The sequence below is a fragment of the Rhinatrema bivittatum genome, chromosome 4 (genome assembly GCF_901001135.1).
Source record: "Rhinatrema bivittatum chromosome 4, aRhiBiv1.1, whole genome shotgun sequence".
Lineage (NCBI taxonomy): Eukaryota > Metazoa > Chordata > Amphibia > Gymnophiona > Rhinatrematidae > Rhinatrema > Rhinatrema bivittatum.
Genome location: NC_042618.1, coordinates 407,604,087 through 407,630,173, shown reverse-complemented (window position 1 = coordinate 407,630,173; position 26,087 = coordinate 407,604,087). Strand labels below are relative to the sequence as shown.

At 43.7% G+C, this 26,087-nt stretch overlaps 1 protein-coding gene across 6 annotated transcripts in view; it reads left to right on the top strand.

Moving 5' to 3' along the window:
* PDZRN3 (PDZ domain containing ring finger 3) overlaps positions 1 to 26,087 on the top strand; it is a 395,777-nt gene that overhangs the window by 347,280 nt on the left and 22,410 nt on the right. For all 6 annotated transcript variants that reach the window (XM_029601102.1, XM_029601101.1, XM_029601107.1 and 3 more), the window contains 2 exons: positions 6,927 to 7,180; positions 13,750 to 13,837. In XM_029601102.1, the coding sequence (XP_029456962.1) occupies positions 6,927 to 7,180; positions 13,750 to 13,837 (342 nt within the window). The remainder of the gene's footprint in view (positions 1 to 6,926; positions 7,181 to 13,749; positions 13,838 to 26,087) is intronic.

Here is a 26,087-nt window from a genome sequence, read left to right as displayed (position 1 = left end):
GTCAGCGGGTTTGAGAACAGACGCCGGCAAAATTGAGCGTCGGCTGTCAAATCCGCTGACAGCCGCCGCTCCTGTCAAAAAGGAGGCGCTAGGGACACGCTAGTTTCCCTAGCGCCTCTTTTAACCACGGGCCCTCATTTGCATACTAAATTGCACGCACAGGAGAGTGGCCTGTGCGCGTGTCGGGAGAGCGGGCGCTCGCCTCGGAGCACTGGCTCTCCCGCGGGTTTTACTGTATTGGCCTGATAGTGAACTCGGCAGATAAAAAAAGAAAAAGATCAGTCTAGTCTGCCCAGCAAGTTTTTTTTTTTGTTTTTTTTTTAAGTAATAGCAACTGCCACTACATGCAGGCCCCCCGCCCCCCCAACTCCGCCAAGCCTTCTGTTAAGGGTAGTAGCAACCTCCTCTCCATGCAGGCTACCCCCAGACAGAAATGTAAACTTTAGGTATATTAGAAAAGTTACCCCATTTCTTCATTTCCATTCTCAAGCCAGCAGGGATTTTCTGTATTTGTCCCATGCCCTTTTGAATTCCATTACCATTCTTGTCTTCACCACCTCTTCCGGGAGGGCATTCCATGCATCCACCATCCTTTCTGTGGAGAAATATTCCTTACATTGTTCCTGAGTCCCCCCCGTCCCCCTTGGAGTTTCATATCTTGACCCTAGTTTTATAGCTTCCTTTCCGTCAGACAAGATTTAATTTTTGTGCATCTTTAATACCTTTCAGGTGTTTGAAGGTCTGTATCATATCTCCCCTGTCTCTTCCAGGGTATACTTATTCAGATCCTTCAGTCTCATCTCATATAGCTTTCTGTAGAGTCTCCATACCTCACCTTTCTCTGGACCACTTCCAGTCCAGATCCTTCATAACTAACAATCTTCTGTGCTTATCCCATGCCTTCTTGAATAAAGGCACACAGAATAGGAAGGAAGACAAGAACTATAAGGCCCAGTTAGTGTTCTGCGTCGTACCTTACTGATATTAAACACCTGAGGGACAAGGCAGCTACATTCGAGGGGACTATATTTAAAGTTTGTGCTGTTTTGAATGATGCCCCCAGGGATAAGGCACAGCATTTGAAGATATGGGAGAAGGATTTAGGTGATGAGTCTTGGGAGCTTTGTTTCATGAGTGTGGGCCAATGTTCAATTTCCTCTATAACTGATAATGGTTATAAGATATTATTTAGATAGTACTCGACTCCCCAGACAGTGCAGGGCTATTGGGGACATTTTTCACATCTGGTGGACGGGCCCAGTGATACAAATGTTTTGGGCAAATTTCTGCAAATTTTTGAATGCCATGTTGGAGGAAGCACTCTGCCTGTTGATCCACGGTTATTTTTGTTAAATGTGTGTGTTTGTGATATTTCTTCTACAAAAAGCAAGTTAGTGACTTTATTGGTGATGGCTGTAAGATGTGTAGTTGCCTCCTGGTGGAAAAAAAGAGGGTCGCCTTCTTTACTTACATTCGGGCCAAGCGCACTGTTAGCTCCCGTTTGGACGCGCGTTTTCGACGCACCATTTTTACCCCTTATACAGTATGGGGTAATAGCGCATGGAAAATGCACGGCCAACCCCCGCGAAACTAATAGCACCTGCAAAATGCAAATGCATGTTAATGAGCCTATTAGTTAGTCCCGCGCGATACAGAAAGTAAAATGTGCAGCCAAGCCGCACATTTTACTTTCAGAAATTAACGCCTGCCAAAGGCTGGCATTAATTTTGGCCAGCACCGGAAAAGTGTACACCCTCCGACTTAATATCATAGCGATATTAAGTCGGAGGCCCCAAAAATTAAAAAAAAAACGAAAAATTCTTAAAAAAAAAAAAAAATCTGCCTGCGGCCCACGGGTTGGAAGACAGACGCTCAATTTTGCTGGTGTCCTTTTTCCGAACCCGTGGCTGTCAGCAGGTTCGACAATTGATGCTGGTAAAATTAAGCATCGGCTGTCAGTAAGGAGACGCTAGGGACGTGCTAGTGTCCTAGCGCCTCCTTTTTACTGTGGGCCCTCATTTGCATGGCCTTGGTGTACATTGGGAGAGTGGGCGCTCGCTGGCTCTCCCGCGCGTATTACTGTATCGGCCCGATTGTTGGCTAAGTTTAAGCGAATACACCATTTGGAAAAGCTGACTGCCCTAAGAGAGATACTTTTAACTCTAAATATTTGGAGATTTGGAGTCCTCCTTCAACTTTGGTTGGACAAGAATAAATCGTCCTCTTTTCTTTTTTTTTTTTTAATATATTGAGATATTCAGTTGAAGATCTTTTATATTTTTGTTTTTTGCCTGGACTTTCTCTTCTTCATGGAGTGATTATACATCTGAAGTAGTAAAATGTACCTTCTTGTGTTAGGTTTCATTAAGAAGCAGAGATGTGAGTGGGGAGAAATGGGTTAGTAAAGGTGTGAATATGTCATAAGCATTTGCTGTATTTGCTTTTCTAATTTATAAAATGGAAACACTGTTTCTGGATGTTAAGATGCTTTGTTGATTATCCTAGATAAATATGTGTTGAATAAAATATTAATTACAAAAAAAACTTGAGGGACAGACACAACTAGGAGTGCACATAGAAAAGTATTTCATAAGAACATTAAGTTTGCCAAACTGGATCAGACCAAATGTCCATCAAGCCCAGTATCTTGTTTCCAACAGCGGCCAATCCAGGTCACAAGTACCTGGCAGGATCCCAAAGGGTCCATAGATTCCATCCTGCTTCTCCCAGGGATAAAGAGTGGATTTCCCTAAGTCCACCTTAATAGTAGATTATGGAGTTTTTCTCTAGGAACTTATCCAAACCTTTATTAACCCCAGCTACACTAACGGCTTTTCTAATTCTGCTGTATCTTTTTAGAGTGACCAGAATTGCACACAGTAGTCAGGGTGCGGTCGCACCTTGGAGTGACACAGAAGCATTCTCTGTTTTATTCTCCATTCCTTGCCTAATAATTCCTATTTGCTTTCTTGGCCGCTGCCGCAAACTGAAAAAGATGACACCTAGATCCTTTTCCTGGGTGTGACTCACAATGTGGAACCTAGCATTGTGTAGCTGTAATTTGGGTTGCTCTTCCCTACATGATCACTTTCCACTTGTACACATTAAATATCATTTACCATTTGGATGCCCAGTCTCCCAGTCACACAAGTTCCTCTTGAAATTTCTCACAATCCTCTTGTGATTTAACAGCTTTGAATAATTTTGTCATCTGCCAATTTTATCGCCTCATTCATTGATCCCATGTTCAAGTCATTTATAAATATGTTAAAAAGCAGTGGTCCCAGTACAGATCCCTGAGGCACTCATTTTAAGAAATATGGCCATTTAGTCTTACTCTCTGTTTTCTACCTTTTAACCAGTTCCCAATCCACAATAGAACATTGCCTTCTAGCCCATGACTGTTTCATTTCCTCAAGAGTCTCTCATGGGGTTCTTTGTCAAATGCTTTCTGAAAATCCAGATACACTGTATCAACTGGCTCACCTTTATCCACATGTTTATTCATGACTTCAAAAAATGTAACAGATTGGTGAGGCAAGACTTCTCTTGGCTAAATCCATGTTGGCTTTGTCCCATTAAACTATGTTCAGTAATTGTGTTCTTTATAATAGTTTCCACTATTTGGCCTGGCACTGATGTCAGGCCCTCTGTAGTTTCCTGATTCACCCCGGAACCCTTTCTAAAAATTGGAGTTATGTTGGCCACCCTCCAATCTTCAGCTACAGTGGATGATTTTAATGATAGTTTACAAATTACTAATAGGTCTGCAATTTCACACACTAAATAGTTGTATGTGCTAAATAATGGAAAACAAAACAAAATTGAGCTGTTGGGGTTTTTTTGTGTTCCGAAAGCACAAAAGGAAACGGATATCACTGTTATTTCCCTGTTGGTTTTTAAATGACAGCATATCCCTAGTTTCATAATGGTTTCTGATCTCTTATCAGAGTGCTCTATGGTAATGAACTTATTAGTTTCTAGCACAGTTGGTCTGTGAAAGGTTAGATCAAATCTCATGCCACAACCTTTTCTGCTCTGCTATGCAGCACATTCCCAAACACAGTAGTGATCTGAGGAACCTGGAAGATCAAGCTTTGGAGGCAAGATTTCCTGCACAGAATATAATAGAGATATTCAAATATGTCAAAGGTATAAATAATGCACAAGAAGCTCTAGAACAAGAGGGCATGATTTGAGGCTCTGAGGGAGTGGCCCCAGGAGTTACATCAGAAAATAATTCTTTGTGGAAAGGGTGGTAGATGCATGGAATGGCCTTTCAGAGGAGATGGTAAAAGCAAAACCAGTAATGGAAAGGCTTGGGATAAGCACAGAAGGTACCTAGTTGTAAAGAAGTAAAAGGGAAGCCAGAGAACTGGTACCTATAGCATTGCACCAGGAATAAAACTGGCTAAATTAGATGGGCCTTACAGTCTTTATCTGCCATCATAGTATACATTTCTATTTTTCGATGATATATAAAGAAGCCATTGTTGTCTGTGATTATTTTAATTGATAGCAGCTGTGCATGAGGCACTGCTATCACTGATACTTAGCCTTACATCTGCTATCCTGGATAAGAGTCGGATGCATTCAAGAATGGCAACTTATAATTGCTGTATTATCAATATTCCTCTCTGTCCTATATACAGTATCTCTTCTCGTGCATGTAACTTTTCTTGACTACACCAGGCTGTGACCAGATACTTCCATGAACATAGGCATTTGCAGCAGATCCTCTTTTGTCTACATCTTACTTCAAAGCTGTTACGTGTGCCGTCTCCGGCAGACCCGCAGCACGGCCCTCTCACCCTTCCACAAGGATTCCAGCCTCTGGTTCCCCCTCGCTAGCGGCAGCGGACTGCCAGCTCCAACTTCGGGTCTCCTCCGGTGCCTCCGGCTCTGCCACAGTCCCCAGCATTCCAGTCATGATGCTACTGCTCGTTGGGCCTCTCTGCGTGGCCAGCGGAGAGACGCCACTACCCGCGTCCCTCCCTAGGCGTGCGTGCACGCATCGCTGATCCTTATGTAGGGACTGCGGCGGGATCCTGGCTGCGACCCCGGATGATGACATCAACCTCTTCATAGTATTTAAGCTCAGGCCCCGCTCCATAGCGTTGCCTTTGCAACAGGTATCCTTGCTGGTCGAGTACTCATTGCTACTAGAGATTTGTCTCTACTCTACGTTCCTGATCCTCGTTGTTCCTGTTTCCTCGATCCTGCCCTGCCCATGCTTCGGATTGATTACACGGACTTTGACGTTGCTTCATCTGACCATGCTACAGCCTATCTCCAGACCCAGACCTCTGCTTTGTCTGACCACGTATTGCTTATCTCCAGACCCTGACCTTCACTTTGTCCGACTACACTATTGACTTTTCCGTGATCAGACCTCAGCTTTGATTGACTACGATATTGATTGTCTCCGTGATCAGACCTCAGCATTGCTTGCCACAACCCCTGGATTGCCGCCAGCCCTGACTCAAGCCTACCATTGGACGCCTCTTCTGCCTACTCCCTGGACGTGGACTTATTAGGCTTCGGCCTACCTTTGCTCGAGCGCCCTCAGTCTGCCTTGGTTTCATTGGTGGCCAAGTTTTCAGAACCATACGCAGTTCAGAGTAGGACTACACCATCCCTCGCCTGCTGTCTCTGAACTGAACCAACTTTTCTTGCTATTCTATCTTGAGGCCCACCTAAGTCCTGCCGGCCCCAGCACCCAAAGGCTCAATCCGCAGGGAACGAGGGCTGGTATAGGTGAAGCTCCAGTGGCCTCTGCCTATCAGCCCACTCCACCTGCCGATGGTGGGGACCCGTAGGTCCTTACCTATGGGTTGTGTCAACCCCACCTTGGCCCAAGGGTCTACCTCCGACACAACAAAAGCACTCTAGGATCTATGGTCCTGCTTCATCTACTGTAACAAGACTATAAATACAAGAAAGTTTTCAGGTGGGAGTTAAAAATAAAAGGCTTAGAAAAATTGTACCAATATTACTTGGGCCATCCCGTCATCCTAATATACTGTCGCTGGCAAATTAAGACCCTCCAAGGCCCCTATGCACAAAGACTTCGGAGCCTCCACCCCATAGGTTGACTCTTACATAAACTATACAACAGTCAACCTATGGGGGCAGCAGGGTCCTACTAATTTTGGGAAGCTCCTAGACATGTGCCTATTTGGTAATCCAGCACCTATACCATATGTGCATTTTCACATACCCATATCAGTTTACATGCAGATTGGGTTCTGTAATATAATATTAAAGGAGAATTCCACAGCTAGTTACTGCTCTTACAAAATTTTAAATACTTTTTTAACTATCATAAAAACAAATTAGTAATAAAACTGCACTACTAAACCCACTCACCCTTCCCTCCCCTTCCAAAAAAAAACAAAACTTGTCACATAGCTGTTAATGGTATAATATGTGGTGAAAACCCATGCAGTAAAGTAACCCTGTGATGTCATCAGCTGTGCTGTTGCCTTCCCATAGTGATATTTTGCAACCCATCTCAAAGGTGAAATAATGCCAGAACTCGAAATGTAGGAAACGTGATGAACCTAATCAGGTCCTGCTTTCACAGTCCGGGCCAGGGATTGTAATAAATGTAATTACATTTTAAATAAAAGCAAGGGATATCTCTCTCTCTCTAGAATTTACATATAGAATTGCTTCAGTGATGATATTAGTTGCTATGTAAGTGCTTCCTCTCCTGTCCTGTGAAGTTCAGAAGATAGCAGTTGTGAGTTTGTGATAAAAAAAAAATAAACATATTGTGTAATAGTACCTCACTGGGATCTCTTTCTAGTCCCACTGGAGCTGAAATGTCTTTAAATGAGAAACAATTAGGCAGAAAACACATCTCTAACAAATGCACATACCGAAGTGTCCTCATTCTGCCTTTTTAAAATTATTTCCTGCAGGTAAATGGAAAAGATTTATCTCGAGCAACTCACGACCAGGCAGTCGAAGCATTTAAAACAGCCAAAGAGCCGATCGTGGTGCAGGTCCTGAGGAGAACCCCGCGCAGCAAAATGCTCACTCCTTCACCCGATTCGCAGCTGATGGACGTGAGCACCCAGACAGACATCACCTTTGAACACATCATGGCTCTCACTAAGATGAGATCTCCTACCCCAACGGTCGCAGTTCTAGATCCATACCTCTCGCCTGAAGAGTAAGTAACATTAACAGGTATCTGCAATGTCATCTAATAAGCACAGTCTGTGTTTCCCAGACGCTGATGAAAATATTGATCCCAGTCAACTTAGAATATCATTCTAATAGTAGTTTTCCATATTTCAGGTTTATTTTAGGAAGAATAATGCATTATTCTTTGGCACTAATGGTATTACTTTATCTCCTTCTTGTTTTGCATATTTTAATAAGATAAGCATCCCATTGCCTTTTCAAAAAGCATAGGCAGGCATGGCTTTGGGACTGCTTTCTAATGTGGATGGGTTTCTTAGCTTATGCACTGAGTACATGCTATGCATCAGTTTGGGTTTTTTTTCATTTGTTGCAACGTGTTCAACTTGTTGCACCCATAGGATAAGGGAAGGGAGAGGAAAACTGCAGCTTGGAAAGCATCTGTGTCTTTGTGTGGCCTAAGGTAAGACTGTGATGCCTCTGGGGAGGCAGTTAGAGGCTGTGACATTTTGGCAAGTGCTCCATTCCACCCCTACCCCCAGCAGGGCTGGCTCCAGGACAAAACTGAAACAGTATCACAATTTGTCCAGTTACTACAAAACAATCTGGCGTAAATATAAACTTTGGAAAGCAGGCAAACAAACATGGGCTCCATACATAAACATACACAAATGTGCACATGAACAATGATAAATCCTTGGTGTGTGTGTGTGTGTCTGTGTGCGTCTGACTCAGTATGTGACAGAGGGGTGCTGATTGTATTGTTTGTGGGGCTTGAGCTGTGCATATGGATTTTGGGGAAGCGTGGGCAGGGCTGTGTATAGTGGGTGTGGGTTTGTGTGTGGATGTGGAAGGGAGATTATGGGGATGTGTGTATGTTTGTGTTCTGAGAGGGGTGTGCTGATTGTCATGTCTGTATGTATATTTTGTGAGAGGGATGTGCCATCCCTTGTCAGTTGCTTCAGTTTATTTTTTCCACGTTTCTGCCTGCCTTTCTTGCTCTGGGCCAGCCTGCTGGGTGGGGGGTGACTTTTGAAATAAAGCAGTCACCAATATGCCGCAGCCTTTAACTGCTTCCCACAGTGAAGCAATGGGAATTTTTTTTTGGGGGGGGGGGGGGGGGGGGGAGGAGTGACTGGGAGAAATTTGCTTTCTGAAAATACAGACCCAGTGTTTCTGATTTTCAAATTCGTCCAAGATATTCCCAATCTCTGCCTGCCTACCAAACTGAGTGATTTTCCATCCCTTTGGAGAGTTATTTTGGCCACAGACAGACAGAAGTGGTTTCATTTTCCCTAAATCTTTCCAACATTTCATATGTTAAATAAACATATAAAGTAAAGCTGTATATAAAGAGCCAACAGCCGTTCTCCTCTGTAAGTCACTAGTCCCCCTCCCCTCTAAGAAGCAATATTGTTTTCACTAAGGCACCACAGCCTTTGCATTTATGGGTCATGGTTCCACCTTGCAGAATGCAAGAAGTCAGCTGCTCACAGACGTCAGCCACATGGAGAGCACAGTAATTCTTATAAACACAGTCTTGGAGGGTCTTAATTAATACTATTATGAATGGGTAGCATAGCAGTCGGGCAACTTTAGAACTTATTCATAAGCTGGATATTTTTCATATGAGTTGGTAATTACAGTTAGCCAATTCATATGCTTCGTTTGTGTTCAGCGTTCCTAAGCTACTTCATTGTCATAAACATAATTATGTAGCCTATTAACCTTTTCCAGGAGCCAGGGAAATATTTCTGCAGGAAGGACTTATTAGTTGCAAAGAACAGCTCCCCAGAGAGTGAACAAAAATTCACTTTAATCTTAGCAAGAACTGCAGTTGATGAGCATCAGGGATCGCATCCAGATTGTTGCCCCATGGGAGAACAAGTGCATTTCCACCCAACAAGGGCAGGAAGGTCAAGCCAATGGACCAGCCAGGAACCTTCAGTTTAAACAGAATGAACTGGCCGTTGCATCAAATTAAATACCTTGGGGTACAGCACCTGATCTGCCAAACAGCTGTATCCTTAATGCCTTCTTTCATACCTTTTTTAGAACCATCATACATGTTTTGTCACAGAAACTTTTTTTTTATTTTTGATACCACCTTTTGTTCTGAAGTGTTGACGTCTTTGGCCTGCCTGGAAGTGAAAGAAGCACAGCCCAGTCTTGGGCCACTCTGCCACTGGCGATCTTCAGGCTGTGGCAGTAGAAGAGAAATCAGTATGAGATGCATAAGCCGGCATATGTTTTAATTGTAAACCGCTTTGATATGGAAGTTATGGGGGGGAGCAGACAGTCGCTCGGGAGCACATGGTTTGGAATGATGTATCTTTAAAGGACAGTAACAAAACAGGGAAGTTAGGGTATCTCGATAGGTTGCAATAAATGCTAAAGTAGCCCATGTGCCTTTAAGTAAAGAGTAAATTACCCCTGACATTTGGTAAGTAGGGTTTAATACAAACTAAAAATATACTTTTAAATGTCTGTATACAAATGCTAGAAATCTAAAAAATAAGATGGGAGAGTTAGAATGAATGAAGAGGTAGATAAAATTGCCATCTCAGAGACCTGTGGAAGGAAGATAACTAATGGGACACTGATATGAGGATATAAGTTATATTACAATGACAGGATGACTCAAATTGGTGGAAGGGTGGCGCTATATATTAAAGAGAGCATAGAGTCAAACAGAATAAAAGTTCTATAGGAAACAAAATGTACTTTAGAATCTTTATAGATAGAAATCCCAAGTGAGAAGTGGAATAGAATAATAGAGGGGGTGTTCTACCGTCCACTTGGCCATAATGAAAAGACAGATAATGAAATACTAACAGAAATTAGGGAAGCTAACAAAATTAGAAGCTCAGTAATAAGGGGTGACTTCAATTACCCCAGTATTGACAGGGTAAATGTCACATCAGGACATGCTAAAGAAGTAAAGTTGAAAGTATGGTAAATCAAGGCTAAACATAAACTAAACCAGAGGTTCCCAACCTTTTTGGGAGTGTGGACCCCTTTTCAACCTTCAAAATTTTCACGGACCCCCACATCCTTCTTATTTCAGTGCCTGTTACTGAGCAAACTTAGAAAAGGAGGATAAAAAAAAAGTATACAGCAGGATCATGTTTAAAAATATATTAAACTTTATGCTAGCTGAGCACTGTATATATATTGATCCACATTTATCAGTTTATTGGTGTATTGGTGATTGCTTTGATCTGCTGTTAACCCCAACTTCGCATACAGTGTTTTCCAATCTGCTAATTAACTAGCGCCCTAAAATAATCTTAATAGACACGTGCTCCCTCTCTCATACACACGTGCTTTCGCACACACATGCTCCCTTTCTCTCACATACATAAGTTTCTTCGCTCTGATACCAGGGGCAGGTTCATGCTGACGACCGGCCCAGGGATTCACCGCCCCGACCGGCCCCGGAGATACCACGTGGTCTGCCGAGCACGGCTCTGTCACAGCCGAGCTCAGCAGACCACGTGACTAGAGCAACCGGCCCACCGGGGGATGCCCAATCCCCCGATAGGCCAATCCGCCCCTGTCTACACACATGCACACTCCCCCTCACATACACACTTGCTCTCACATGCCATCGCTCTCTTTTCCTGGAGTCTGCAGGGAGGATAGGGGGTTGTGCAGTCTCCCTCAGGCTGCTGGCAGGATGGGGTGCACCAGCAGCCTGTAGGGAGACTGTGGGATCCTGTAGGGCCTCTTTTTTTTTTCTGGGTCAGTGGCGTGTTGGGACTCTTCTTTCTCATACACACATGTGCCCTCTCTCTCTTATACATGCGTGCTGTCACACACACACACACACGGTCTCTCTCTAATGCACACATGCTTTCACATATACACATGTATGCTCTCATATATGCATATGCTCTCTCTCTCTCTTATATAGACATGTTCTCATACAAACATGCTCTTGCTTTCTTTTCCTGAAGTCTGTGGGGGAAGGAAGGATTGCACAGTCTCTTCCTCATTCAGACTGCCGGAAGGATTAGGTGCACCGACAGCATGTTGAGCTGTTTCTTTCTTGGCCACCGACAGGATGGGGATACACTGGTGGCATGTTGGGCCTCTTTTTTTGTGATCGCTGGCTGATGGGATTTGCTGCACCTTGTCAGTCTCTTCTTTCTTTCTTTCTTTCTTTTGTGGTCGCTAGTGGAATGGGATGCACCAGCGGCTTCACTTTTCGTGGTTACCGGCTGATAGGAAGTGCTGCAGACCGTCGGGACTTTGCTTGCTTGGTCACCGGCAGGATGGGGTGTGCTGGCAGCCTGTCGGGCCTCTCTTTTTTTGTGGTTGCTGGCAGGATGAGATGTGCTGCAGCCTGTTGGGCCTCTTCTGTCATGGCCAGCATGGGATGAGGTCTGCGGCAGCTTGTCAGATCTCTTTTGCAGCGCGGGCCAGGCTTTCTCCTCTCCTCTCATAGTTCACTTCCCTTAGACTCCCTGTTATGGTCTGGCAGACTCCAGGTTGGGAAGCACTGAATTAAACTAAGGACCTGCAGCAGCCCTGCCCCCTCTGCCTGCATAGCTTTTGTGATACCATTTGGGAGGTGGGGCTGGTATATGGTTGGTGAACACATGCAGGTTTACAGGCCTCATGCTGATTTTCCTTTCTATTGCCACAGCCTAAAGTTGACCATGGTTGCTGGCCCAGGACTAGCTAAATGATGGGAAATAAGGGATGGGCTGGAGATGTTACAGGAAAGGACCCTGGAAGGGGTCATGAGAGGCTAGAAGGGGGAGGGAGCCTGGAAGGGGCCATGTGGAGAAGCATAAGAGGGTGAGAACCCATGAAGGACGGATGGTAGGAGGGAGAGGAGTTGAGAAAGCTATGTTGGGGGAGGATAGGAGAGAGAAGAGCTGGGAAAGAGCCATGGTGAAAGGAATAGGAGGAAGACGGGTCAGGAATGGGTCATGGGGGAAGTGATTTGGAGGAGGAAGGAAGGATAGCGGATGATAGAGGGGAGGGAACTTAAAGAAGCCCAAAGACTGGAAATTGAGGGATTAGGAGGGAAAGAACTCAAAGACTGGAGATGAGGAGGGGATGGGGGGATGGGGGGAGAGAAAAGCAGAAGAACCATGAAGGAAAGAGCTAGGACCCCAGGGAAAGGGACTTACTCTTTAAATTTCTGCTCTGAATCCCAGCCTATTTAGCACCGGCCCCGGAAACGCAGCTCAGTTTTGTTAAACAACAACGCCCAGCCTTACATCCTCCTCTCTCTTGTGGCATCAGACAGCACACACAAGGACAATGTACTGCATGCCGTTAGAATAAAGATAAAAGAAACAAATGGTTCTCTGACTTTTCATATACTACCCTTTTGCCAATTAATGCAATATTTTAAATGTTTGCCCGTCATGGTGCCAAATGACTAACAGGCATAATACATTTCATTGTCAATGCGATATTCACATTACAGGGGTGCAGACACATGACAGCTGTACCATGCACTTTCTTGTGCTGATTGCTAAGGATGTGCACTTCCAATTACTGTGCTGATGCCAATTTTGTTTTTATGTAGTGTGTAGAAAATAATGCACATTGACTTCTACTGAAGTTCGGTTTCCATGGGGAAGAGGTTTCTCTTTGCATTCAAGTAATAATTTTGAACTTGTCTGCTGGTTTTAGACTGAATCTGAGCATTATAGGTTTGAGTTGAAGGCTGATGGTTCACAAAGGCTTGGCAGTATCTGTTTAAAACCTCACATTTGCATGATGATTTTTTTTTTGGACTAACATAATGCTTTGGAGCAGGCGTCTCATGTTAAGTGATAGGTGAGCCGGATCGGACAGGGTGACATGCGGATACGAACTCTTTGAGATGCCTTCTCCAGAATATGACATTTCTATTGTATACCATTTCTCTTATTGGCTGATTTTCCAAGGGGGGGGGGGAAAGACTTATGAAATCGCTGTGTCTGTGTGCAGGTTTCTATTTGTGTAACTTTTGAATTTGAAGTTGTATAGACACTGAATTTTCAGGGGATCTAGCCAGGGATAGATTTTTTTTTTTTTTTTTTTTTTTTTAATTATCCATACAAGTGTGCAGACGCATGTCCTGAAAAGTAGGCTCCATTAGATCTGCCAGAAACTTCTTGCAATAACAATTTAAAAGGCTTTTAATGTATTTGATGGTAGTTTTGAATGGCACAGTAAATGCAATTTGCAATGCCGACTCTCGTTTGTTCTTAGCAGTGGTTATATCCTGTGCCTTTCGTGCTTCCTTGATATACCTTGGGGTCCTTATATTTTGACTTAGACAGATGCAGCTTAAGGAGCACCACAAGAGGAGGCAAAGACCATGGCTGGAGCAGAAGCAGTAGTTGCTAATATGACCCATTGCGCCAATATTCTATCATCAGTGCACCTCTCCCTGCTAGTCAACACCGGTGCCATATTATAACGATCATTATCAGTACAGGCTGGAGGTGGAATTGCTCCAAGATAATGGAGTCCAAGTGAATGGATATGGATGCTAATAAGATACCTGAAAAATAAAAAATAAAAAAATGGGGGAGTTAAAAGTTTGTGAATTTTTTATTTTTTTTTTTGCCTTTTTTAATACTCTAGGCATTCGTCAGCACATGGATTTTATGACCCAAGCGATTTCATGGGAAGCATTCATCAAGACATGGACAGAGATGAGCTGGAACTAGAAGTAAGTAATTATTCCTGAATTATTTTAGGAAAATAAAAACTCTGCCGTTGAAAATGTTAAATTGCTTCCACCCCCCAACTTTAAATTTCTATTTTAGTATTCCATGCAAAATGTAAACCCTAAGTATTTCTTTTCAAGAATGAGCCCATTATAGTTTAGCCTCTGAGATGACAAAGTTCCTTTTTGTAGTGAATATGTAGGCTGTTTCCTTTGTTAATTACCTTCTTCAAATGGTAATTATGAAGCATCTGTAGAAACTCCAAAAATAAAATAAAGAAAGCAGTATCCTGCTAAGTATCATCAAGGGACGTTGTATCTATTAGATGTTACAAGTGGGGAGGCTGTAATGAGAGAGCAGGTCAGAGAGTCCTTCTGGGCTTGAGATAGAACTGCTAGGAAGAGAAGAACAACAAAGCAAATCTTTGCTATTTTTTTCCCCAAACAATATTTGTTCTTTAGATATATTTAGCTTCAGTATCTCACACCTTACAAGTGACTAATTGCTAAGATATCTACCCTTTTCGTAAAGCCCTCAAAAACGGCCGGTGTTGAAAGTGATAAAATATGAGCCTCAGTTCTGCAAACTTCCTGAACCAGATCTGAAGCTGTTCTTTATGTGGCAGGGGTGGTCTTCCGCTGACAGGGCCTGGGGAACTCTGCCAGCCCCGCTTCTCATGGTAGGGTCTGAGGAACCCCATTAGGCCAGGCCTGGTGAGGTCTGGGGAATCCTGTTAGCCCCATTTCTCCACCTGCTGGGGCTAATGGGGCTGTAGATATATATATATATATATATATATATATATATATAATGTGTATACATTAAAAGCACATTTGATCTCTGATACATATCTGTGCAGACTTTACTGACTTTGGCTGGGAGGGCTTGGGGAATCCCACTAGTCCCGCTGATCTGGCTGCCCTCATCTCCTGCCTGCCTTTGGCTGGTGTATACTAAGGAATCTGCCAACCCCACTGCTCAGGTCACAGGCTCCTAATGCCTCTCTGAATCTGGCAGGGATCACCTGCCAGATTCAGAGTTAGCCCAGAAGGACTTTTAACTAACAAACTTTTAACTAAAGCAGAGAAATACTTAGGGTTTACTGCTTTTCTAGCCCTGGGTGTCTCCTGTGGTTCTCCATCTGTGGCCCTGATCACCTGCACATGCTTTGAAAGTTATGCGGACCCGACTCTTTGCATGCATAGATGGAAAAAAACACACAGAAGGACATGGTCAGACACACAGCGTTCTGCTACTCACAGGATTTACTGTGAGGAAAAAAACCACATCATAAACATATTTAACAACATAAATTCAGTGACTACTTAATTAACAAAGACTGGGAGCCAACACATTTAGCACACTGAAGGCTTTGTTATGGCAGAATGTAACATCTATGACACTTTGCAATATTTACTTTAGGGGCAAGATTCCAGTTTGTTATAAATAGGGCTTAATATTGAGGAATCACTGTATGTTGTGATTACTGAACAGAAGCTTTTTTGGGGGGGGAGGCAGTCACAGATAACATTTCAGTGCAGCATCTCAACACAGACAACCAAAGATCATTATATGCTAACACTAGTGCCGATATACAGACCTAGAGCATGTTGGTGGCATTTAAAATGCCAACTTTTCTCCCATTCTGTGTCAATGAGAAAAAAAAAAGCGTAGGAAATTAGGCCTTTGGAAAGCTAAAAAGAATTTATAAAACGGACTTTTACCTTTCTAGCTCTGCCTGTAGTGGTCAAGCCAACACAGATACAGCTGTGTGAAATTCTAGCAGGTGAAGCTATAAACCACCAGGTGGCCTTGCTGGTATGGGGACAAGGTTAACATTTACTTCTATTGAGAAAACGGAAGATACAAATTACATAAGTGGATTGCTCAAATATTTCCCAAAACAACAGCAAACACACGAACACACTATAAGCACAGTTCACAAATTAACTATTTCGTTCTTTGTTTTCTCCATTTTTACCCTCTTCTCTTTCCCTCTGCCTTGGGTTTTTCACACTTTTTTTGCATGCTTTCCCCCATCCCCCAATGCACATTAAACTTTCGTATTGGAACATAGCAGATGTTTCAGGCACAACCCTTATCCCACCTTCTATCCTGTGTCCCTGCCACTAAGAGGGTGAGGTCTGCGCGAGTGAGGGCCTGGAATTCTCCAGCAGATACCATCAGTCGCTGTGAATGCTGAGCACAGGGTAGGACAGGGGTTCGCAGCCCGTGGCTTAGGACCTACTGTTGGGTCCTGGAGGGTTTGTAGATGAGACACAAAACCAAGTTTTCAACGCAGAACAAAGCAGAACAGCAGTGTACAAATGGTTAGAAATGCTCAGTGCTTGATAGTGTACCTGCTAGGTGGAATTGTATAGATGCTCCAAGGATTATAGATTGATATAAAAAAGTACAGAAATGTCTCTGAATTGATTAAGAACAAGCTACAGTCTTTTGAGATTCTGTGGGCACCTTTTTTACAACATGGATGCAAATATATTGAAATAGCTTTTCATATAAGATGCATTTATGTCCAGAGATTGGTTTATCTCTTATGATTATTCTGTGCCTGAAATTGCACTAAATGCTGTAAATGATGATGTTTTGTTGCATATACACTGACTGTTCGGTGGTGCTTAATGCTGATAACAATAAGAATAAAAAGAAAATTGAAAGAAATGCACATCCCTGAAGGCACCTCACTTTGATTTGGCATTTGAAGCTACTTTATTCTGTGGCCAGTTCTGGGATTTTGTCAGAGCTTGAAAGAGGTATCTGAACAGAAAGTGTGGGAAGCACCATGATAAGTGATGACTGGCAGTCACTGGGTCTTTGGCTTGGAGAGTTACTATGAAGCGTACTTGACACAATAAGTATTAGCCACCTTTCTGAGGCGGCTTTTAAACCTTAACCCCTGCTTCTCTGGATCACAGCACTCTTGATTTTAACCATTTTTTTTAAATAAATGAAGCTCCCAAGGTCTCTCTTGTCCTGTCTGTTTTTGTCTTGACTATTATGAGCGCAACAGAGCAGGAACTCTCTCTTAAATGTGCATTGGTACAGTGCTGCTTACATCTAATAGTGCTATAGACACAATTAGTAGCAGTAGTAGTAGCTGAACTTTTGTCAAAATATTAGCCATTAGGCTTGAGTATGAGAGAAGGGAGCATCCAGGAACACAGCACCCAAAACGAACACCCATTTACAGAATTACTGACTGTCTAATAAAACAAGTATTGCTCAGCTATGGTTAGCCACTCAATTAATGGAAACAGATTTTTGTTGGCCGGGAGTTTCTTTTATTCTATTAGATATCACTGGTTTGTGTGCAAGTGCCAGAGATCATTACAGTAAGATTGGATTGATCTCTCTTTGGCTACTCGAGCGTGCGAGTAATCAAATAGGTTGATGTGGTAACCAATCTCACAGCCAAGCACGCACAATCGATTCTGCTGTCTCTTTCATCTAAATTAAAACAGTTTGCAAACTGACTTAGTTGAACCAGGCCCGATTTGTCATTTTTCTCCACACACACAACCTTAAATTGGAAGGCAGACAAAAAAACAAACTGTCCGTGCAATATTTTCATTAGCAGATGGTGAGCTGCTAGGTCATTATTTACAGTGCCATCCTCAATGCCTCCAGATTAAACGCATATGACATAATAAGTCCATGGCCAATGCTTTTGTTTTGGGTTTTTTTTAAGCCATGTAAAATGTATTTGGGAATTTTCTTCAGAAATGTATTTTTTTTTTAATCTAATGTTGCACAAGCAGTACTGTATTAGCAGCACTGGCAGGTCAGCCGGTTGAAATAGTTAAAGGCCATGCCGTTTACTAGTCAATCACTGTGTAGCCTAAACCTACACATTAATAATTTTGACTTTGATGTACTACAGGGTGAGCAGCTCAGTGACACAGGCAGCTGAACATTAGAAAACTCTCAGTGACCTGCCAGTGGGCTTTAAAGAATCCTGTGCAGATCCCGCAGACTGAAGATCAATGGATGGGTCAAAGTGATAACAAAGGCTTGACTGGGCTAGCTGGTTTGTTTTTTTTTTGTTTGTCCACTGATAAATGGGCTCTAACAGACTGCAAAGGCACTTGTTTCATTTACTGTAATGGGAATGTCGAAAACAGCAAGAAAAAAAATATCAAATCTGCCTTCTGGGCTTCAATAACCCTCTGTGTGCTTTGAATCTCAATCACTGACTGCCGTTAAAACTAGTTATCAACTGATAATAGATAAACAAATGGAAACAAAAGATGAAAATCCACAGTTTGTCTATGAGAAGATCTACAGGTAGATATGTAGAATTATTGTAGCTTTTTTTTTTTTTTAGCACATTAAAGCCTCATAAGTTAAAATGTTCCATTTCTACGTGGGCTTGAGAACAATCTGTGCTTTCCTAGGAGAAATCTTTCAGTTTTGCCCAGTTCACTTAGAAACTGAAGTGCACTTCAGATGTATTTTACTCATTTGATGCTAGCCTAGAATAGCAGTTACAAGCTCTTGGGTTACTCAGGATAATGCACCTTTCCCAGGTAAAGGAAGGCTGATGTGGATACATTAGGAACACTTTCAAGAGTTCAGAGGGAAACACTGCTGCTGTTGCGTGGCAAAGCTACAAAAAGACACCAACTGCAGAGCATTAAAGAAGCAGGGAGGGTAGATGAGAGCGGCTGGACTGGGGGAACAGGAAATGGGGAGGAAAGAGGAGTAATAAGGCCACACATTCAAGGAGCGAGGAGAGGATGAGAAACTAAGCCGCAGATTAAGTTCTGGAGTGGAGAGCCTGGGAGGGTGTGGAGATGCAAGCAAGGTCAGGAATAGGAAGCTGCATTGAGGTGAGAGAGGTGGGTTTGCTTGGGAACAAGACCAAGAGGCTGGGAAGGCAAGTTAGCATGAGTGAGAAGGAAAGACAGGCTAGATTAGAGGCAAGAAACAAGGCTAAAATGGGAAGGGTGCGGTAAGAAGGGAGGACAGCTTTGGGGAGGGGGAGGAGGGAGGGAGGAAGAGAAGACAAAGTGAGCAGACTGGGATAAAAAAAACAAAAAAGTGAAAAGTTGAGTGAGGGGTTTTGCTGCAGCTCTGCCAATTCTAACAAAACTCAAACAAATTGATTTTTGAGTTCCGAAACTATCAGACACTCCATTCAAGAGACTTGGAAGATATGAGATAGAGTGGAGTAAGGGAGAGAATGAAAACTGAATGAAAGCAAAAAAGAGGAGAAACCACTGAAAATAGAGAAAGAAAAAGAAATACTGAAAACAAATTTTAGGGTTCAGTTTTCAAAGACCAGTGAGAGGTTTAGACAACCAGTTAATTTTAGCCAGTTAGATTTAGGGGAGCAGCCCAGCTAAACTTAGCCAGTTAGTGCTGAAGATAGGTGCTAACCGGCTGAGTTTGCTCCAAGGACCCCACTGCAGCCTCCCTTTTATTGCTTACCTTGGGAATTTGAGCGGATAAATTTAGCCAGTCGGAATGGGGAGGGAATAATTAGAAACAGAGGTTTAACTTGCTAACTCCAAAATTATCCAGCTTAAACCTTTTGAAAATTAACCCTTTAGGCACATGCAACAAAGGAAGGAAAACTTATTTTATTTCTTAAAGAAGAGTGTCCAAGCAAAAATCTTTCCAATAAAGATTGACGTTTTGGGAAAACTGGATTTGACTTCCAAGCTTGGCTCCTGTTCCAGGGCTGGAGCTGCTGAGGAAGCAACGTTCACAGTGCCCGGGAAGAGGAAGTCTCAGCCGTTGCACCATGGTGATGCTCACTGGCCAGACTCTGGGTTCACCTGCAGTAGGTTCATGAGAGAGCCATCGTTTGTGGTCCATGGGCCAAGGAAAGCTCCAGGCAGTTGTGAACGCTGCCGGCTCATTTAAAGGGAGCAGTGAGTGAGGTGATCAAACCTTTGAAGAGGTCACAAAATTATTCGTAGCTAAAACACGAGCATACTGTGAGGAGTTGCAGGAAGACCCTGCCAGGCTGGAAAAAAAGGGTCATCTAAATGGCAGATGAAATTTAAGGTGGTCAAATGCAAAGTGATGCACATAGGGAAAAATAATCTTAAAGGGGAGGGCAATTTTTAAACGCCCCAAGGGGCTGTGAGGGTAAAAGTTTGCACCATGCACATGCTTTTATGCACACTGTGGGGGGGGGTGTGACGATTAAAAAGTGCTTTTAAATGTCTACACTCACACTTTTCCCATTGTAAAATGCTTTGATTATTGGCCTCTAGGGGTTGGATTTTCAAAGCCATTTATAAGCATAAAGGGCTGTCAGAAGGTAGCCCGGGGCTCTGTACGCATACAAGTATAATGTAACCAGGTTATGCCCGCACCTTTACACAGACTGGAGGGAGGCATTCTGGGCAGGGGGTGCAGTTGGAGCTTACATGCCTACTTTTCGATTTTAAGAAGTCCGCAGGTGAGTCTACCTGCACAGCGTTCGCCTTCCTTATTCTGTGTGTGTACCGGGCTAAAGAAGAACATAGGCACCTAAGTTCGCTTTGAAAATCCAGGGTAAAGTCTGCGGGCAAAAGGGATGTGCAGACTTTAACCTAATGCACACAGTTATATGTACATAATGCTGAGTTCCATATGGAGCGTCACCATCCTGGAAAAAAGCCTTGGAACCCTTGTGGGCAGTAATTTGAAATGTTCGGCTAAGGGGGTGGCAGCAAAACAAACAAACAAACAAATGCAGTGTTAGGGCAAACCAAAAAGAATGGAGAGTATCATGAAAAATATGGTAAATGCATCTGTACTGATCTAGAGAATTTTGTGCTGTTCTGGTCACCCAATCTCGCAAAAGGCAGCAGAACTAGAAAAATACAGAGAAGGGCAACAGAAATGAGAAAGGGAATTGAAGATCTCTCTTATGAAAGAAGGCTAAACATTTAGGGCTCCTCAGCTTGGAGCAGAATTTGTTGCCAGAGGATGTGGTTAGTGCAGTTAGTGTAGGTGGGTTTAAAAAAGGATTGGATACGTTTTTGGAGGAGAAGTCCATTACCTGCTATTAATCAAGGTGACTTAGAAAATAGCCACCGCTATTACTAGTAACGGTAACATGGAATAGACTTAGTGTTTGGGTACTTGCCAGGTTCTTATGGCCTGGATTGGCCTCTGTTGGAAACAGGTTGCTGGGTTTGATGGATCCTTGGTCTGACCTAGTATGGCATGTTCTTATGTTCTTAACTGAGAAGGGATATGATAGACATTTATAAAAGCTTGAGTGAGTGGTGTGGAATAGCTTAATAGAGAACGGCTGTTTACCCTTACAAATAGTACTAGAACTAGGGGACACCCCATGGAACTACCTAGCAGCAGATTTAAAACCAATTTTAAAATGCATTTTTTTCATAATCAGTGTGCAATTAAATTGTGCAAATTGTTGCTGGAGGATGTGGTCAAAGTAAATTGTAGAGCTGGTTTAAAAAAAAAAAACTTCTGACAAATTTTTGGAAGTACAGGTCGATTATTAACCAGGCGATTATTAACCAGGCGGACACAGCGATCACCCTCAGGCAGCGAGCAACAGGGAAGGGATCTCCCCATTAAGATCTGCCAGGTACCGCCAAGTGACTGATTGGCCTATTTGAGATAGGATGCTGGGCTGATCCAGCATGGCACTACTTATGGTCTACTCCTGGGAAAATTCTGCACAAAAAATTAAAATTCTTTGCACAGTATTTATAAATTCTGCATTCATTATTTCAAAATAAATATATGTGGTGCCCCCTTGGGTCAGCCACTAGATGGCTCTATGGTCCCTGCTTGGACAGTCAACATCCCTGTCCCTTTTCATCCACTCCCAACCTGGAGAGCTGGGATTGGTTGCTTCAGTCTATTTAGTGCAGTGAGTTCACTATTAGGTGTGGTCAGTTCAATTAGCACCAGAGCTGTGAGGATGCACAGCCTCCCAGCCTCATCATGTACTTTAATTTTGAAGAGCTCTCTCACCATGCACGCCTTGCCGGAGGGTCTCTCTCCGATTAGAGGCAGTGAGATAAGAGTTTTGTGCCGGATTCCCTCCTGGGACCTGTGAGCTCCACTCTAATCCCTAGGTGGGCAAGACCAGTGACAGTACCTTCTGCGTGAGATTTTGATGGCTGAAGATGTATCCTATTTTCAGAAGGGACGGCTGCTTAAACCTTGCACCCTTTGGAGAAGGACAAGAGCTGAAGACCTGTGAACCCTAATCCACTCCCTGGATGATGCAAGACCAGTGACAATAAACAGCAGTCACTGAGTGATTTTTGCATTGAGCAAGTATTGCTATATTGTTTTGTGGGGAAGTTTTTTTTTTGACTCACCCTTCCCCATGGGGATCCAGCGCTAGGATAGCCTGGGTTACCGCGTTCTAAAGACTTTTCCTGCAAGAGAAGTCACAAGCACAAAGCCCAAGAAGTAAGGCCCAAGATCTCTGGAGATTCCCAACCGGACATCCACCCTATGGGACCAGGACAGGCTGTCATCCCTCCAGCTCTCTCCTCCAGCTTTTTCTTTCTTCCCCAGTTCTTTCTCCCCAGCCTAGGCTCGACCCCCATCCCAACTCTCTCTCTCTCTTACCCACCAGGCTAAGCCTCCAGATCTTTCTCCCTCATCCCACTTTCAAATCTACCCCGCTCGTGCTCTCCCCCCCCCCCCAAACCCAGGCTTAATACTCACCCCCCCAGCCCTCTCTCTACCCCCTTCCTCCACCCATCCCAGCTGTTTCTCTCTTCTACTCCAGGCCCAACCTTCATCCCCAGTCTCTTTATCCCACTTCCTTCCATATCCCAGGTTCAAAACCCCCTTAATTCCCACCCCTGCTATCTTTATTTACCCCTAGATTTAGCCCTCCCACTCAGTTAACCTCTGCCCCCAATCTCTCAAGCTTAGCCCTTCCTCCACCCCCTCAGTCTTCTGCTATTAATGTTGGGGGTGCTACCCTGCCAGCTCCGATGTCACCACCACAAAAGAGGAGAGGCTCTACAACATTTTTATATTAAAAAAAAAACCTTCTGAGGAAGGCCAGCTTCCTGACCAGCTTTTTCCCACATGGAAAAAGGAACCAGCTGCCAGTGTCTGCAGCAGCCCAAGTCAAGCCCTGTGTCAATGCCTGTGAGTCGGCTGTGTGAGAGGGAAGGCCAAAGAATCCCCAGAATAGTGGGGACTGTTTTAGGTTTAGTGTGGAGGCAGTAAGCAGAAAAGTGGCCACCTGCCCAATTTGCTTTTCACCAACTGAACCAGCCTGAAGGACACCACCAGGGGCGTCGTTAGCACTGGGTGCACGGGGCCCATATCCCAAGTCCAAACCTCAGTGCGCCGAGTCTCAGCCTTAAGCTCCTGCTAAGGAGGAGGCCACAGCCCAGCTGTGTCGGCTGGGCCTGCACAGCCTGAAGATGAGGCGGTGACTGCCGCATCATCTGAGCCTGCGCAGCCCGAAGAGGAATACAGCTGCTGCATCGGCCAGGATTGTGCGGCTCGAGGAGGAGAAGGTGACTGCTGTGTCAGCCGGGCCCAAGGAGGAGGAGGTGACTGCTGCATCATCCATTCCCTCACGGTCCGAAGAGGAGGAGGAGACAGCTGCTGTGTTGGCTGGCCCACGGGGATAAAAAAAGAAGACTGCTCCTGCCTGCACGCTCTGGGCAAAGAGAGACCGAGAACATTTGTGCATATGTGTGAAAGCATGAGTGTATGTGTGTGAGAGAGAGAGAGAGACAGAGAGCATAAGTGTGTATGTTTTTGTGAGACGGCATAAGTGTTTGCATGTGTGTGTGAGACAAATTTGCAGCTGTTACAAAATTGTTCAGAGTAGTTAAATCACAAGCAGATTGTGATAAATTGTAGGAAGACCTTCTGAGACTGGAAAATTGGGCCGCCAAATGGCAGATGAAATTTAATGTGGAAAAGTGCAAGGTGATGCATATAGGGAAAAATAACCCATGCTATAGTTACACAATGTTAGGTTCCATATTAGGAGCTACCACCCAAGAAGGAGATCTAGGCGTCATAGTGGATAAACACATTGAAATCATGGATTCAGTGTGCTGCAGCAGTCAAAAAAGCAAACAGAATGTTGGGAATTATTAGAAAGGGAATAGTGAATAAAACAGAAAATGTCATAATGCCTCTGTATCGCTCCATGGTGAGACCGCACCTTGAATACCGTGTACAATTCTGGTTGCTGCATCTCAAAAAAGATATAGTTGCAATGGAGAAGGTACAGAGAAGGGCGACCAAAATGATAAAGGGAATGGAACAGCTCCCCTATGAGGAAAGACTAAAGAGGTTAGGACTTTTCAGCTTGGAGAAGAGATGGCTGAGGGGGGATATGATAGAAATGTTTAAAATCATGAGAGGTCTAGAACGGGTAGATGTGACTCGGTCATTTACTCTTTCGGATAATAGAAAGACTAGGGGGCACTCCATGAAGTTAGCATGGAGCACATTTAAAACCAATCGGAGAAAGTTCTTTTTTACTCAACGCACAATTAAACTCTGGAATCTGTTGCCAGAGGATGTGGTTAGTGCAGTTAGTATAGCTGTGTTTACAAAAGGATTGGATAAGTTCTTGGAGGAGAAGTCCATTACCTGCTATTAATTAAGTTGACTTAGAAAATAGCCACTGCTATTACTAGCAACAGTAGCGTGGAATAGACTTCGTTTTTGGGTACTTGCCAGGTTCTTATGGCCTGGATTGGCCACTGTTGGAAACAGGATGCTGGGCTTGATGGACCCTTGGTCTGACCCAATATGACATGTTCTTATGTTCTTAAGTTTTAACCATATTGTAAATGTAATTCACTTTTTTTCAGAGGATTTATTGCCAATTTGTTGTCAGCATCGAATTAAAGACAGTGCAATTTTTAAATCGCTCTATGTAACCCAAAGGCTGAATGTAAGTGACTGTGTGCTGTGCTGTCTGTATCTGGGTCCCTTAGCCAGCTATGAGTGCACTTTGGGAAAAGATCAATGAAAGGCGTGAATGACACACACTCATAAAATTCCCCTAACACTGGGGAAAATGATCATTGCACCCATAATACACATGTGCATACACAATTAATAGAATACATGCATCTAAGCAGATTATGCTCCATCATTCCTATGGTGTTTCAAATAGATTCATGAGTGAATCACTCATCATGGGTAGCTCTGATGGTTCTGTTGATCCATTGGTAGATTGTCCTTTACCACTGCCCTGGGGATGCTAGAATAGAAAGAACAGAGGAACAGGAGAGAGAGAGGACAGGTTCAGGAGCAGTGGTGGCACATTTATGCAAATGAGGGGAGGAGAGGGTATCTCTCCTTTCCTCAGTCCTCAAGTGTCCAGCCCTGGCCTGTAAAACATTGGCAACCCTGGGGGAGAGGAGGAAAGGACCTATGGGCCCGTGCCCCAGATCTTTAAAGTACTTAGCACAGTTGCGCAGAATTCCCCAGTTCTTATACCCTCATGGCATCACAGACTGGTAAAGACTGAATTTTAGTGAGCTGGAAGCCTATATGATCCGGAGAAAACTGCCAGGCCAAAATAAAATGTTTCAAAAAATGTCTGTACATATATCAAGTGATGTAAAATCTCATGCAAATTTATGCAAATCTATCACAATATGACAGCCTAAACAATTTTCAGAGAATTTTTTAATTCTTGCCACAAAATCCGTACATAAGCTGCCAGAGATTCCAGGTGCCTTTTCTGTGTGATAATGTGCGGTCTTATGCCTGACCAAAGACTCTTGTTTTCAGTACTTTTTGGAAGCAGGACGTTTTGGCATAAGATCTAGCATTTGCTACAGTGAAGTAAACTGCAAGGAGTGGCCATTGCTATTTGAGCAGCGGCTTTGCTAGTTCAGGTAGCTGTGTGAATTATTATAAAACTTGGTAGCAAGACATGGAAGGGGGACCTGGGTGTTGGATTTCGTGTTAATCTTGTAAGGGTCAGAGAGAAGGATGACAAGGCCTGAAATAGCCTGCCAGGGGCGGTGCAGGAGGTCAGTACTTCAGCCGATGCTAGGCATGCTTGGAACAGATAAGGAGGGCAGCAGTAGGGTGAGCTGCTGGTGTTGGAAGAATCACAACTGGGCAGACTGGATGCGCCAATTTGATTGTTTTCTGCCATCATGTCATCTGTTACTGTAAACCAAGGGGCCCCTAAACTCTATCCTCAAGGGCCAGGGCCCAGTTGGGTTTTAAGGTTTCTACAATGAATATGCATTAGATCTGTTTCTATGCAAAGCATCCATTGTATGCAGACAGATG